At 37.9% G+C, this 16,894-nt stretch overlaps 1 protein-coding gene across 1 annotated transcript in view; it reads right to left on the bottom strand.

Annotated features, from left to right (window-relative positions):
- The window catches only part of LOC308341694 (uncharacterized protein C1orf87), a gene marked incomplete at both ends in the record, with an annotated part of 67,712 nt that overhangs the window by 16,206 nt on the left and 34,612 nt on the right, over positions 1 to 16,894 (bottom strand). The window contains 2 exon segments of the mRNA XM_080801695.1: positions 3,141 to 3,193; positions 15,498 to 15,595. Coding sequence (XP_080657821.1) covers positions 3,141 to 3,193; positions 15,498 to 15,595 — 151 coding nt within the window.

Below are 16,894 nucleotides of genomic sequence, written 5' to 3'. Positions count from 1 at the left end.
CCAATATAATATGGTTATTTAGTTGCAAAGGTGAGACTTTGGCTCATCTTTTTATACACTTTTCTATGTCATCCATTATGGGTTTAATTCTGCACCCCCAAATATATGTTGAGGTACCTCAGAATGTGACTGTATGTGGAAACAGGCTGTTTAAAGAGGTGATTCAGTTCAACTGAAGTCATTAAAATGAAGACACCTGTCTGACTGGTGTGCTTATAAGACCAAAAATTTGGACACACAAAGAGACACCAGGGATGTGCCTGCACTGAGAAAAGACCATGTGAGGACACAGTGAGAAAGAGGCCATCTGCAGGCCAAGGGGAGAAAGGCCTCTTTCTTTCTCTCTCTTTTTAAAAAAAATTTATTTTATTTTTTCAGTGTTCCAAGATTCATTGTTTATGCACCACACCCAGTGCTCCATGCAATACGTGCCCTCCTTAATACCCAGCACCAGGCTTACCTAACCTCCTACTCCCCTCCCCTCCAAAACCCTCAGTTTATTTCTCAGAATCCCCTTCTCTCATGGTTCGTTTCTCCCTCCAATTTCTCCCAATTCACTTCTCCTCTCCTTCTCCTAATATTCTCCGTGTTATTCCTTATGCTCCACAAGTAAGTGAAACCGTATGATAATTGACTCTCTCTGCTTGACTTTTTTCACTCAGCATAATCTCCTCCAGTCCCATCCATGTTGATTCACAAGTTGGGTATTCATCCTTTCTGATGGAGGCATAATACTCCATTGTATATATGGACCATATCTTCTTTATCCATTCATCTGTTGAAGGGCATCTTGGCTCTTTCCACAGTTTGGTGACTGTGGCCATTGCTGCTATGAACACTAGGGTACAGATGGCCCTTCTTTTCACTACTCTTTCAAACTTGCTGATACTGGGACTTTGAACTTTTAGTCTCCAGAACTCTGAGAAAATAAACATCTGTTGTGTAAGCAACTCTAGCAAACAAATGCATCAAGTGACCTGGATTTATATTAGAGAGAGAAAGAGAAAGTATTTGGTTTAAACATTTGTTATGATCACCTTTGGATGTCTTTGTTTTGTCTTTTCAACAAAACTGAATTCTCTGAAGTTATAGATGACATCATGAAAAATGAACCCTCACTTGCTATTACCCTATTGTCTTCTAGCACATCCCTTCTATCTCTTTTCTATAATGCTGGGATGGGGATCTACAACTACATTTCCCTGGCCCACTGGCTTCAGGCTAAATTCCAGCACTGGGAGATGCTTGGAGGGAAATTAAACTGTGGGGAGAGTAGAGTAGAAGTATTTTCTTCTTGTTTTTGGAGTTTGTTAGTATCTGTCCATCATCAGGGGAGAGCTACTGCTGTTGCTAAGATTTGAGCTGTCAGAGAAGCCTCCTGTACCCCATTCTTGGGTCTGAAGGAGACTCCTGAAGTGTTTTTCAACATTCTGAGCACAAGTCATATGTGAAATTTCAAAATCTAGATGAATAGCGACAGGACATCCCATTCAGTAGGCCCAGCATTGACCACATGGTGTTCTGTCAGAAATCCAAGCTCCAGCCCTATTTGTGAAACACTGAGTTTCAAACTACATAGTGTAACCAGCTGTGTGGCACCTCCTTCGAAATTCTTTCTCTAGCTGCTTGGCGTATTCTTGGAGATCCTAGAATCAGCGATGTAGTAGCACTTGCCAAGATTCTGCTAAGAGTACACCTTTCATTATGTTCTCCCAGCACTAAGGATGAGAGCTGGTTTCCACAACTCCTAAGCTCTGGGTTACCTCAACTGTCATGGGTTGAATTGTGTCTTCGAACACAGCTACCACTAGTACCTGTTAATGTGACCTTATTTGGAAGCAGGATCTTTTTATATGTAATCAAGTTGAGATGATGTCATTCTGGGTTTGGGAGAGCCCTAAATCCAATGAACAGTGGTGGCTTTATATGAAAGAGGAGATACAGAGACACCAAAGAGACAGAGAGGGAAGAAGGCCATGTGAAGGTGGAGGCAGACAGTGGAATAAAGCAACCATAAGCCGAGAAATGCCTGGAGCCATCAGAGGCTGGAAGAGGTAAGGAAGAATGCTTTCTTAGAGACTTCAGAATGAGCATGGCCTGCTGACATCTTGGTTTCAGGCCAGGCTTCTGGTCTCCAGAACTGTGAGACAACAGATTTCTGTTATTTAAGCCACTCAGATTGTTGAACTCTTGTTATGGTGGCCCTAAGGAAATGAATACACACACCATCCTCTTTTTGCTTGTTTAATGCTTATGCAACCTGTCCCCCAATCCTCCGTTGTAAGTTCCCTGTTTGAAAGACCTAGTAAGGTTATTGTTCTGCTGGAATGCAAACTGAGACACCACCCCTCCCCTCAAACTTTTGGTACCTTGTGTTTTGATCCAAAAGGTAATCACTAAACGGTTGATGAATGTAGTAAATAGAGAAATTGCAACAGCAGATTAATATCAATGCATATTTTTTCACCTGTCACATTTAAAACTTGCTAATTGCTAAATATTTTGCCCAAATTAATCTTTATAATTTCACTTAATAATATGTCTTGGAAACCTTTCTGTATCAAGGCCAGCCATGCTATTTTACAGCTGTATAACTTTATCAGTTGGATATACTATAATTTAATTAAATTGTCCCTGAAGGATTTCTTATTGTTTCCATTCTTATTTTTAACCTAAAAATTTTTTTTACTTCCATTTTTAGAGGCATTTGCCAAAAAATGCTACACTGAACATTTATTTTATTTTATTTTATTTTACTTTAATTTTATTTTTTGTGAGATGCCAGTAGGGTAATTACCTAGCTGTGGCGTTCCTAGATCTAAGGGACTATGCAACTGAAGTTCTAATAAATCATGTCCACTTCTTCTCTAAGAGCTGCATTCATCTGAAAGGGCTCTCACTAGAGAATGTTTCATGATATAACACAACTTGGAGAATTATGCCTTTTATGATCCCCCTGGCCTAAAAGAATAGCCAGTAAGGCAATCCTGAGTCTTATTTTTTCTGCACTGCTGAGCCATTTACATTTCTGAGAGCAATAAGATGAAACCCAACCAGAAAACCACTGGAGCAAAGCAGCAGAGTCAACAGTAGCTCTGAGAACTGGGATGTCTCTCAAGGAACTAAACCGCCAAACTCACCTGTGGGCAAATCGGAGGAAGCTTTGTTCAACAATTCAACAAAATTCTGCCGTCTGTGCAAGAAAAGTAAACATAGCATTGGTACTCAATGTAGAAAGCTGAAAGAATGTGCAAAAAGGTCAATGTTTATATTGATAGTGATATTGAAGGAGCTTTTTGATACCTGTATCATTCAAGGTATAATTCAGGAAACAGAAACTATTTCAGGGGTCTCTACTAGAACAGGGCTTTGATATAGGAAATTTGGTGCCTACAGAATTATTGCAGGGGTTAGTAGAATGGAGGTTGGCCTCTGCTGCTAGGCTCAGGATTGGGCCTCACCAGTTCTGGAGACCAGTGAACTGCAGAAAATTTTGACAGATGTCTCAGTTGTCCCTGACTATGAGGTTGGTGACTAGGCAGTACAAAATGCATTTTGGCCACTGCAAAAACTGTTGCCTGCCAACAGTAGTTGCTACTACTTGGGGAAAATAAGTAAATACTTAAAATGTCTCTGCCCCCACCCCCGCCGCTTCTGCCTTTCAAATCTCACCCAGTTGCATTTCACTGATGGAGCTTAAATCAATTCCAGAACCTTGGTGTCAAGGGAGTTAGGAATGTTATTTGTAGTCTCCCCAAGAATGGGAACAATTGCAATACAGGAAAAAACACAAGAGAGGATAGAAATGAGTTCTGAGTTCAAATAGATAACATTTAGTGAAATCCCCGAGCAGGAAGAGAGCATTAAGCATATATTTCCGTTTGAGAGTCATTGAAGGTTTACAAGTACTTTAGGAAAATGTTGGTCATGAAAATTACCTGTATTTGCTTGCCTGGCATCCATCCTCCATTTATATACAAATGTGGACTTCTGTGGGATGATGGACTATAATCAATACCCCATAGCCTATCCTGGCCAGTGTCATGACTCACCTTGTCTAATTAATCTCTATCTATTTATCACTTTCTCCGCACATCCTTCCCTACCTTCCTCCCTCTCTCCCATTCCCTGTCTCTGTATCTTTCATTAGCTTTTGGCTCTGGTTCTTCCCAAAGTTTTATTTTCCTCCAGTTTTGTGTATAACTCCATATCCTTCCAAAATATTTCTTTTTGTTTAGGTTAACAAAAGGCAGTTTCTGTTGCTAGCCATCAAACTGCGACTGATAAGAATTGTTATCTCCTCCTTGCCCATCAGTAGTTAAGCAAATATCAAGCCCAAGTTGTGAGATATAGAAGCCCTAGATTTTCTAGAAGAGTTTTAATGTCATGTGATTTTACTCTTTAAATAAAAACGATTCATTTTTTTGTTTATACCTCATATAACTTTTCCCATACATGACATCTCAAGTCAGAGTAGTTCTTTTGTTGGTATGGAAATCGGGCCTCTGGGGATTCATGTCAGTTTGGGCACAAGAATAGATAAGGTGGAGGTATGCAGAAATCATAAGTCTGATAAGATGATGACTCTATCAGCTGCTGAAGGGATACACAGGGAAAGAATGTTGGAAAAGCAGCCCTGTTGGGAAATATCAGTGATCATGCAAAGGTCTGATATTAGCACAGATCTGAAGTGAGCTACAGGAGAAGCAACTCCTGACTTTGATGCTTGCTGCAATTCTGTCCTCTTAGGAGGGCCAGGTTTAGGCCTACAGCATCTTCTGACCCTTAGAAAAAGAGCCACAACAACGTGACAACAAAAATCTAGATCCATCGATGTTTCCATATTGCATAACCTTTGTTTTTTCAGAGCTGTTAGGAGTTATCAAATATGGGACAAGTCATCTGGACCAAGAGTACCAGAAACTCTTCTGCCCCTTCTTGAATAGTGCTGATAGTAGGGGGAAGAGACTGCGAGAATAGTTTATTAAGTATTGAGCCTGGACACTGCCTGATTTAAATGTATAGGACTTATGTGATCAACGGAATCCTTGAGATCCTTCAAATTAAATTTTTTCCTTCTTCTGTATTCTTTACATTACCCTAGGACCTTCAAAGAGCCATTGACGATTTAAATGGGAGAATGGGTTTCAGTTACCATAACAGGCACTATAAATCTAATCCCAGAAGCAGGTGCCAAACTCCCAATGCAGAGTCAGAGAGTTCAGAACTGGAGGACAAGGTCTGTGAGCCTGATTTTAGATTCAGACAAATCTGAGTTCAAATTCTAAATTTCACTAGGTTATTAAGTTAAAATGGCCTTTAGTAAGTGATCTGAGTACTTTGTGTGCATTATCTCATTTAATTGAGACAACCATCCTATGAAACATATAAAAGAGTTGCCCAAGGACCCACTGATCAACGAGGTAGCCAGAATTTAAACTCTGGCTGTTTGACTCCAAATCTTGCATGCCCAACCATTGAATTATATGGCCTTACACGTGAATGTAATATAATTTGGTTTCAGTTACATTTTTTCTCATGAACACAGCTCCAGTGTCTTCTGATATTCTTTACTGCAGAAGTTTGAGGTCAGTCTGATTTGGGTTCTTTTAAAATTAACGTTTTCCTTCCTTTGCTTTGGTTAAGTTTTATTTTGGTTTTGGTCTGCCTCCTTAAGTAATTTTCTTGTCTCTGTAAACACAAAACTTTTGTTAGGATAGACATGGATGCATTTTTCCCTTCATTTAGCTTAGTCATACTAAGTCCTTTTGATCTGTACACAGAGGTTTTTTTCTTTTTTCCCATCTCTGCAAAGTTTTTTTCAGTTGTAGGTTTTGTTGTTAGTTCTTGTTCCATTTTTCTAGTTTCTTCTTCCACAATGCCAAGGCTTCTTAGGTTCAATTTCTATTTTTTCTCTTCTATGTCTACTATCTTCTCTCATTTTCTTCTCTGTTTTTTGTTTCTAAATTTTGTGGAAAACTTTCAAGTTTGACATTCTTAATAGATTTTACCTAATGTCACTTTTACTTTTTTTTTTTTTTTTTATCCCTGGTTACCTCTTTTATTTTAGTAAATAGTATTTTATTGGAGGGTGACTGGGTTGCTCAGTTGGTTGAGCATCCAGCTCTAGGTTTCTGCTCAGGTCAACATCTCAGGGTTGTGAGATTGAGCCCCATGTTGGGCTCCACACTCAGCATGGAGTCTGCTTAAGATTCTCTCTCTTCCTCCTCCCTTGCCCCTCCCCCCACCAATCACACTTGCTTGCTCTCTCTCAAAAAAATCAATTAATTAATATTTTATTGGAACACAACCGCAGCCATTTGTTATGCGTTGTTTGTGGCTGCTTTCAAGCTACAGTGACACAGTTGAGTAGTGGAAATAGACTGTAGACTCACAAAGCCCAAAGAGTTACTATCAGGTCTTTTATAATAAAAGTTTGTTGACCTAAAAATGTAATACAATTATCTTAATATCATCAACTATCTAGCAATGATCAGATTTCCTTGATTGTCTCATAATTTTTTATTGAGATCTAATTTATATGTAACATTATATTAGTTTCTGGTGTACAACATAATGATTCAGTATATGTATATCTAGACAAGGGATCCCATTTAGTCTAGTGGACATACATCGGCACATATAGTTACACTCCTGATTATCACTTAATTTGGGTTATAGAAGCTTCCATTTCCTTGAAACTGTCCATGTTTTACCAAGTTCCTTCAGTTTCTTCTGTTCACTTTTGTGCTTTCTAAATTTCATTTCAGTAGTTTATTATGCTTATTACTTTCCAGTTGGTTTCAATAGAGGACATGGCTCCATATGACCTACAGAGAACATCAATGGTTTTCTAAACATTTCCTAGTTTTTAGAGTAATCATTTTCAAGAATTTGCTGCTATTTGGAATATGCAGGATTCTCATTGCCTCTCCGTATTCTGCAGTATTTTTAAAATTAGATCTCATATTTGGAGTTCTCTCTATTCACTATCAAATGAGGAACTCTTCACATTCTACACAATTCAACAGATCAGTTGCATAGATTTTCCTTGGTCCTATTCGCTGCTCATTTAGTCCTACAGTCACGGAGTGAGTGCCAACCCTCACTGACACCTGGTGGCCCTTGGTTGGGACCAGCTCAGATGGGTTGCATATTAGACATGAAATTAGCATGTATGTCTTCATCAATACACTCTGCATATACAACTACCAGGGATCTACCTCTCTCTGCTCCAGCCCACATGACTTTATTGGCAGGAATTATGTCTCATCAAATGCAGACATCACAGCCAGGTTTGCCCCTTCCCTCCTTCCCCACCCCAACTTTTTGCTCTGTCATTTTCAGAAGTTGTGCTTTCTGCATTGGTACAGAAAAGCAGTGTGTGGGTAAGCGTATGGGTATGTACCCTTGGGTGGGGATGGACACAGGCAAACAAACTCTTGCAGCTACAGAAAGTAGTGCTTGTGTCATTTTTTAGTGGGTCAAGACTTGAGGCCTCCAAATCAAGGGGAAGTCTGGTGAAAGGATGAGAGATCTTCTGTCAGCTGTACTTCTCACAGGTAGACAGGGTCAAGGATGAATGCCAACTCACTGATTTGCCAAGATTCCATTTACTTATAGTTAGTGGAGATTCCTTCTAGATTTTGGCAATAGAGTGCTTATTAATTTTGGCTACTGGTTAAGTTTTTGCCTCTTTATTTATTCATTGGAATTTTAATTATGCATTGTTAAGTGGATAATATTTTATACAGTACGTGGATGACATTTTATACAATAAGTCATTGTATACAGTAAGTCTTATATATCAAAACAACATGGAACAAAAGCCTAAATATACCAAACATACAAAAGGTGGCCTATTTTATAGAAACACCCTGGTAATCTTGATTAAGTTAATTACAGGTGACCTGTTTCTTTATGAGCTTCATAAAGGCTTAAACCAAAAGTACGTCGTTGCTTACTTCCTAAGCCCATTACCTTTCTCCAGCCTATGAAATGAATGCTCCTGCCATAACCAATAGTCATAGTTCTCCAAATCCACAATACTTTTGCTTGCTTCTTTGTCTTACTCTTTTTCCCCCTGAGACACTCTTCTCCTTCTCTTATCTGGTTAGTCCCTACAGGTCTTCCCAAGCTCAGCTGAAATGTAGTGTAGAATAGCACTGAGGCACCAGCTTGTTCAGACTGCTAGAACCATAGTTTAAATCCCATGGTCTGAAGCATAGCCATTCCCTTAAGGATCCTGTAATATTCTCCTCCAGCTGAGAAAGCACAGAATATTCTAGAAGGAGGAGGCAGGTAGGCTATTGTACCAGAATACCATAGACTGGCAGTTAAACAACAGAAATTTATTTCCTATGGCTTCGAGAGCTAGAAGTCCAAGATCAAGGTATCAGCAAGTTCGACTTCTGAGACTTCTGTCATTCGCTTGTAGATGGCCACTTTCTCACTGTGTCCTCACATGGTCTTTTCTCTGTGTTAACCCATCTTTGGTGTTTCTATTTCCAAATTTCCTCTTCTTGTAAGGATAACAGTCAGACTGGATTAAGGCTCATCCTCATAGCTTCATTTTATTTAACTCAATCGCCTCTTTAAAGACTTTATCTCCAAACAGGGTCATAGGGTAAGTTACTGGAGGTTAGGGCTTCAACGTATGAATTTGGGGAGATGCAATTCACCCCATAAAAGAAATAAAGATTCAATGAAGCCCAGCTTTTGGGACAATTTACTTAAGGTCTCTGAATCTCAGTTTCATCATCTGTGAAGTGGATATAAAAACATAACTCATGGGGCTCTTAGGAGTAAAATGAGATAAGCCATGTAAAGCATTTAGTCCCATGCCTGGGGCATATAAGGTGCCACATGAATCAGTCAGTCCCTTACAGCCTCAAGTCAGGAGGTTATTTTTGTTATGTCATTTAACTCAGCCACTGGGATGCTCATTCCTCTCCACCATCTTCCTTTGTGTTCACCTTCTTGATGGAGGGCCCTGCATTGTATTCTTTTAGCCTTCCAGTTAACTGTGAGAAGCACAACACTTCCTTGATTCATAAGGGAATAAACTCTCAAATCCATACAAAATAATTCTTATTTCCATTTGACAGATGAGAAAATTAAGGTTAAGAGAAATTAGTTACTTGCCCAATTTCCCAAAACTGGGGCATTCCAGAGCAAGGCTTTCTATCTAGGTCCATATAATTCTGGGGCTCAAGCTGCCTTTCCCCAAGGTAAGGGGCTGAAGGGCTAGGGGATGTGCTCAACCGGTGAGGGAAGTTACCTCCTGGGCTGGGCCCTGGGCTTCTTTGGATCATGCCTTACCCTGGAACTTAAGAGCCTCCTTGCTTTTGTATCTGTATCTCACACCTCTCCTGGGTCTTAGGGGAGAGGACTGAAGATACTGAGCTCCTCAAATCCAGACTACTCAGCACCAAGCCCAAGAATGGAGCCAGCCATGGAACTCAATGGGTTTGCCTAAAGCCCTTATGCTTAGTCAGTGTCCTAGAAGCATCTCAGTTTCCTAGGACTTGCAGGAGAGTCTATATGGTGTATTGAGAGTGAAGACTCTGAAGCTAGAGAGCCTGCTTTTGACTCAGCCTGATTGATGAATTCATTAATCAGTTACCTATTGGGTTTACCCTCTCTGTGCCTTAGTTTCCTCTTTTGAAAAATAGTAGTACCTACCTCATGGAGCATTTACAAGGATTAAAAGAGGTAATATTTATAAAACACTTAGAATATTGCCTATAATATAATTACCAGTATATAAATGTTGACTTAATAATAATAATAATAATAATAATATTATTATTATTATTCAGATCCCATATGGATATGGACTTCTGCAAAAGAAGATGAAATTAGTGAACTCTTAAGAGCCAGGTCCAGTTCCCAAGACCCAGCTGATGGGCAGATCCATAACATTTCTCTAATTGCTCACTATCTACTAATTTTCCTATTCCCATTTACAAGTAATTGCTGAATCGGACACCTCATGTTTGCTTTATCTCCTAAAATCCTCTGGTTGTTCCTGGGATTATCAAACCAGTCCTTTTCAACCTAATTGCACTCTTCATAATGGGCCAGATGTGTATGATAAGTCCTACTTGTGGCTGTGTCAATTGCAGCATTCTATTTATGCAGCTTCCAGAGCAGCTTCATTATTTATCCCCTCCCCCAACACAATTTGGCTTGTGTGTCTGTGTTTTAAACTGGGTTTGAAGCATTTAATTTTGCCAATACAATTTTAGGGTATTAGTTTGCCTCCTGTTCTCTCTCTGCCCTCCTTAATTACCATTTATTGCAAAGTCACACAGAAACATTAAATGCTAATTCTGACTTACGTGTTCCTGGCCAAGAATGAGGATAATAATTTCCATCCAACACAACCTGAACTCATTTTACATAAGGGTGATTCAGAGTAGAGATTTGAAATCGTAATCAAGTCTTTCTCAAAATCGCCTTACCCTAGCAGACATTCACTAATGTCTCTGCTAATTGGTAGGCAAATGGCAAAAAACAAAATCTCAGTTAAAAAAAAAAAAACAACAACACAAAAAACAACAACTTTGTAACAGCGTTCATGAAATTGCTCCTCTCATCAGCTCTTGCAACGTGACAGTTTAAGAAGGGAACACAACTCATTTTATTTGGTTAGATGGGGCTAATCCCACATCACCATAATCCCTCCTGATGTTTTATTGATTCTAAAGGACATTTAATCAGGAAGCAGCTCAGCACTAGAATCCTGCTAATTAGCAAGCAGCCACATTCCAAATGGGTTCCCAATTGAACAGCAGATTAATGGACAATATGTACTAAAATAATGATTCGTGCATTCAGCTTCTAAAATGTGTGTCTAAATTGCATCTTTAATCTCTTAAGGATATAGGTTTGCATACAAAGCCCTTAACGGAATGGATTTAATTCAACAGAAGAAGCTTTAGCCAATGACTGTTTAAGGATGAAACAGGTTTATCACTTATAAATGCAATTCTTTACTAGTTCTCATGGTTTGATGTCCTTGAACATTCAAAGGCCAAAGACAGGTGAATAAAGAAACCGGTGTGCTTCTCTGATATGCACATAAAACAGTGGGAAACTGACAATATTGATATATATAGCCTAACCTCATTTGCTCCCCAATCCCTTTATTCTCATATATCTATTTCCTGGAATCTTGGTTCTGGACCCCATCTTTTAATCAAGTATATTATGTACCAGGTATAATGTGAGTGTTGATACTTGCTTCTCTCCATTTTTGGGGGGTATTTTGGGACTCCCAATTTTAGATGATTGGTTGGCTCTTAGCCCACTTTTCTGCTTTTTTTTTTTTTGCTTAACCACCTCCCTCCCCACTACTCAATCACCTCCAAGGTTTTAGATGAGGGAAACCCCCATGTCCCGAAGCTGGCCTGGTGGAAATTCATTGGCTAGGCTCAGTCTCCTTCCATCATTTATTTATCAGTTGATGTTCGCTGTAACCTTTACCCATCTTTGCTTTTCTGTATTGCTCTAATCATCATGTAATATATGTCACATATTCCAGCTTCTTTATTGTTTCGCTTCCCCATTAGAATACAAGATTCACAAGGGAGGAGACTGTTGCATTCATATCTGTGTCCCCAGTGATTAGAGTAGTGCTTGGTATATAGCAGCAGCTCAATAAGTATTTGTTAAATAAATTAATAAATGAATTAATCAAATATTTACTGTGTGACTATCATGTGCCAAGTATTGGCCTACAAGATGCTGGGGATATAATGTGAAGGAAACAGTCGTGTTCCCTGCCAGCATGGAGATACCTACCTAGACATTAAAGTAACAAATCACATAAATAAATGCATAATTACAAATAATGATAAGTTTTAGGAAAGAAAATAGCTGAGTGCTAAGCAGATAGCACAAGGAACCTGATTTTGATGAGGTCTTTAGGAATGGCCTTCTTCAATTTGACCATGAGAGGGACTAGTCAGAATTTGTGTATCTGCATGTATCCCTGAGAGTATCTTGACATTCTACCCCTTCCCTTGTTCTGTTCACTTTCATTGATATTTATTGAATTCTAATATGTGTGAATTGAGTTCTAAGAGGCCATGCTCTAGACACTTAGGATACATCAGTGAGCAAAACAAAGAATCTTCCTGACCCCTGGCAGTATAGCTTATAAGTCTATAAGATCAGAGATCAACAGATAACAATAAACATCATACATCAGCAAATCACCAAATACATTAGAAGTGTGTTGAAGAAAGCAGAAGGAAAGCAGGTTAAGAGGAAGAGGGGCTGAGAGACTACAACTTTAACTAGGGTGGTTAGTGTAGGCTACGGACAAGGTGGACAAGGTGACATTTGAGTAAAAAATAAAGAAGATGATAGAGTTAACATGAAGATATCTGGGTAAACAAGTGTTTTAAGTAGAGGAAGTATTCAGAGGTTAGTTGCTAAGGTGGTTATATGCATGGTATGTGTGAGAAGGACAAGGATCACAGGGTAACTGGAACAGAATGGGCAAAGGAAGTTATAGATGGAGCCAGAGAAGTAATCAGGGAGCAAATCAGGTAGCACTCTTTATAAGGACTTGGATTTTTTTTTCTTTTTTTCCTTCTCTGAGTGAAATAAGATTCTCTTACAGTTCCATGAGCAAAACAATGACAATAAACTGTTTTAGGTTTTAACAAATCACAGTAGCTACTGTACTGAGGATAAACTAGGGACAAGGGAGAAGCCTAGTTCAGTTAGGAGGCTATTATACTAATCCAGGAGACATACAATGGTAGCTTGAATGAGGTGTAGTTAATTAACAACAGAGGTGGTGAGAAGTGACCAGATTCTGGGCATATTCTGAAGATAGAATTGCTTCACTAATTAATTTTTGATGGATTGAATAGGAAATGTGAGAAAAAAAAAACAGCTAAAAATTACAGGTATGTTGTGTTTTCATTTTAATTCAGTTCAAAATATTTTCTAATTTCCCTTTTCTCTCTTACCATAGGTTATTTAGAAGTGTGTTGTTTAGTTTCATAATGTTTGGAGATTTCCAGGATTTTTGTTTGTTGCTTTTAATTTCTACTTTAATTCTGTTGTGATCAGAGAACATATTTTATATGATTTCATCATTTTAAACTTACTGAGACTTGTTTTATAGCTCAAAATATGCTTTAATCTTTTAAATATTTCATGTATGATTAAAAAGAATCTGTATTCTACTATTATATGGAGTATTCTGTAATTGCTACTTGATTGATCAAGTTATTTGATCATTTGTCCAATTTTTTATACTATTACTACTTATTATCAATTACTGACAAAGACATGTTATATTCTCCAATTGTAATTGTAAATTTGTCTATTTCTCCTCTAAGTTTTATGTTTTTGCTTTATGTAAATTAAAGCTATATTATTAAGGACATGAACATTTAGGTTTGTTATGTTCTCTTGATGAATTGACTTTTTGGCATCCCTTGCTTTGGAATGCATTTTGTTTGACATTAATGTAACCAAGGTGACTTTCATTTCATTAGAGTTAACATGGTATATCATTTCCATCTTTCTACTTTTAGTATGTCTTGTATTTTAAATGTGTTGGTTGTAGACAGCATTTAGTTAAATCTTCCTTTTTAAATGAAATCTGAAAATCACTGCCTTTTTATTGGTACATTTGGATCATTAATACTTAATGTAATTCTTGATTTGGTTGGGTTTAAATCTAACATCTTGATATTTATTTCCTATTTATCTTATTTGTTTCTTGTTTCATTTTCCTCTTTTTGATCTTTTATTATTTAAATATGCATATGCATCCTTTTTTATCTTTTTAATTAGCATTTTAACTCATTATATTCTTCTTTCAAACAAAATTATAATACTTATAGTATAAGAACCTTATCAAGTACATCTTCCTTTCCCCCTTGCAGCTGTGTATGCTGTCGCCAAATGTTGCACTTATGTTATGAATCGCATAGTGCATTGTTCTTATTTTTGCTTTAAATAGTAAATTTTCTTTTAAAGAGATTTTTTGAAGTAAGAAATGTGTTTTTTATTCATCCATATATTACTATTTCCAGTACTTTTCAATTTTTTGGTGTAGATCCAAAATGATCTTTTTCCTCCGCTTGAGGTCTTTTAATATTTGTGGTATAGCTCTGATGGTTATGAACTCTCTCATCTCCATCTTATCTTTGTTTTAAAGTCTATTTTGTCTGATGTAATTATAGCTCCCCCAGCTTTCTTTTGGTTTCCATTTGCATAGAATATCTTTTTCTATCCCTTCACTTTCAGTCTGTGTGTTATCCTTATATCTGATTTGAGTCTTTTATAGGCAGCATATAGATGCATCTTGTTTCTTTCTTATCCATTCAGTCACTCTGTATCTTTTGATTGGAGAATTTAGTCCATTTACATTTAAAGTAATTATAGATTGATATGTACTTACTGCCATTTTGTTCATTGCCTTCTGGTTGTTTTGTAGTTCCTCTGTTCCTTTATCTCTTGGTCTCCTCCTTTGTGATTTGATGATTCTTTAGTGATATGTTTAGATTTCTTTCTCATTATCTTTTGTGTATCTGTTATAGCTTTTTGCTTTGTGGTCACCATGAGGCTTACATATAACAACTTATATTTATAACAGTCTATTTTAAGTTGACCTGAACTATTCTCAACCCTTGTGCAAGACCTAAAAATTTTTCTCTTTCTTTTGTTCTTCTTCCTCCCCACCCCAGGGCCATGGGTAGTTTCCTCAAATGGATACATTAGCCAGTACTCAAGAGCAACTCTTTAGAAATCTCCAGAGAGAACACTCTTTTGGGATCTCTCTTCTCCACTTCTCTGTACTGTGCATTCTAGCCTCCTTGGCCGTCTTGAACTCCAAATGCCATCTCTTTAGTGGAAGAAGAATTCTGGGCTCTGGATTTCCTCTTCTTGTTCCATAAGCTTAGCTTGCCTCATTTATTTTTCTTTCTTTAGGGAATTTATTTTTCTTTAGGGAATCACTGTTTCATGCTGCCTGGTAAAAACTATTGCTTCATATATTTTGCCCTGTTTTTAAGTTGTTTCAGGTGAAATGGTAGATCTGACTCTTGATAGTCTATAATGGTTAGAATTTGAAGTTTTCTGCTTTGTCTTTCAATGACCAAGAAGACTGTCTTAATTTGAGCTAACATTTCTTAAGTATTTTCAATTAATGAAATTGATTACTTCAGGGGCATCTGGGTGGCTCTGTTGGTTGAGCATCTGACTCTTGATTTCAGCTGAGGTCATGATCTCAGGGTCATGAGATCAAGCCCTGCATCAGGCTCCACGCTTAGTGGGAAGTCTGCTTGAGATTCTCTCTTCCTCTCCCTTTGCTCCTCCCCCACTCATGTGTGCTCGCTCTCTAAAATAAATAAATAAATCTTTTTTAAAAAAGAAATTGATTGCTTCACACATGAAACTTCTAAAAACAGATCTCAGTGTTTGGTATCCTAATAGAGGACTATGTGAATAAAAAATCAACTTACTTTATTTCACCATGGTAACCCAAATCTTGATGGTTTAGCAATGTCTCCAGGAGACTCAAAGTTAGATATAATCCATGTTTTCCACACATAGTCCTGACCTGCAAAGTAAGAAAGGATTTGGAGTTTCATTCTAATGATTTAAGATACGAATTTTAGGGATGCCTGGGTGGCTCAGTTGGTTAAGCCGCTGCCTTTGGCTCAGGTCATGATCCCAGGGTCCTGGGATCGAGTCCTGCATCGGGTTCCTTGCTCCGCAGGGAGCCTGCTTCTCTCGCGGCCTCTGCCTGCCTCTCTGCCTGCTTGTGTGTTCTCTCTCTCTCTCTCTCTCTGGCAAATAAATAAAATCTTAAAAAAAAAAGATACAAATTTTATCTTATATAGCACTGTATGTTAACTATACTGGAATTAAAATGTAAAAAATTAAAATAAAAATAGCAAATTTTTATTTGATTGATGCAGAGGTATAGTTCATTACTCAGAAGCCATTAAACTTTGAAATGCTGATCTTAAATTTTTGCCAGCAATGAAATGGGTGGTCAAGGCCTAGAAATTATATGTACTTATTATTATAGGTAAAGTGTAAAATATTTTTGTGTATCTCCTTTGATTTATAAAACAAGCTTGATATATTAGCGTGGCCAGTATTGTTATCTGCATTTCATACATGGCAAAACCAAGACTTAAAGAGATTAAGTCACTTCCCTGATGTTACACAGTTCATAAATGATGGAACTTAGTCAGAAACCAGATGCCCAGTAAATTTTTGTTGGATAAGTGAATAAAATGTCACTGTAGTTTCCCAGGCACTTAATATTTTCTGAGTCTAGCTGACAAATCAGTTCTCAGTTTGGTGGATGGGTTACACTTAGATTCAAACATGTCAGACTTTAGGGGTATGATAGCATATATTGTGTGCTTAGTGTATATATATATATATATATATATATATATATATATTTAGAGACAAAGAGAAAGAGTGCATGGGCATGTGGGGGTTGGAGGGGCAGAGGAAGTAGGGGAGTGGGGCGGGAAAGGGAGAGAGGGAATCTTAAGCAGGCATCACATTCAGTGTGGTGCCACACGTGGGGCTTGATCTCATAACTCTGAGATCATGACCTGAGCCAAAATCAAGAGGTGGACACTTAACTGACTGAGCCATCTAGGCACCCCTAGCCTAATGTTTAAACATAGACTTTGGAATGAAACAGGAGTTATTTTGGACACAAGATCTGCTGCCTGTGATCTGTGTGACCTTTCTGTGCCCAGTGTTTCATCTACTAAACAAGACTAGGATTTTCTAATTCCTAAGGTTCTGTGAGGGTTACATGAGAAAATAAGCAGAATAATGCCTCGCTTTTAGTATGCATTTGATTAATATTTGTTGAAATGAAGAGATG

This window comes from Martes martes, assembly GCF_963455335.1.
Source record: "Martes martes genome assembly, chromosome: 4".
Lineage (NCBI taxonomy): Eukaryota > Metazoa > Chordata > Mammalia > Carnivora > Mustelidae > Martes > Martes martes.
Note: the sequence above shows the minus strand (reverse complement) of the source record. Positions and strands in the feature narration are given on the sequence as shown.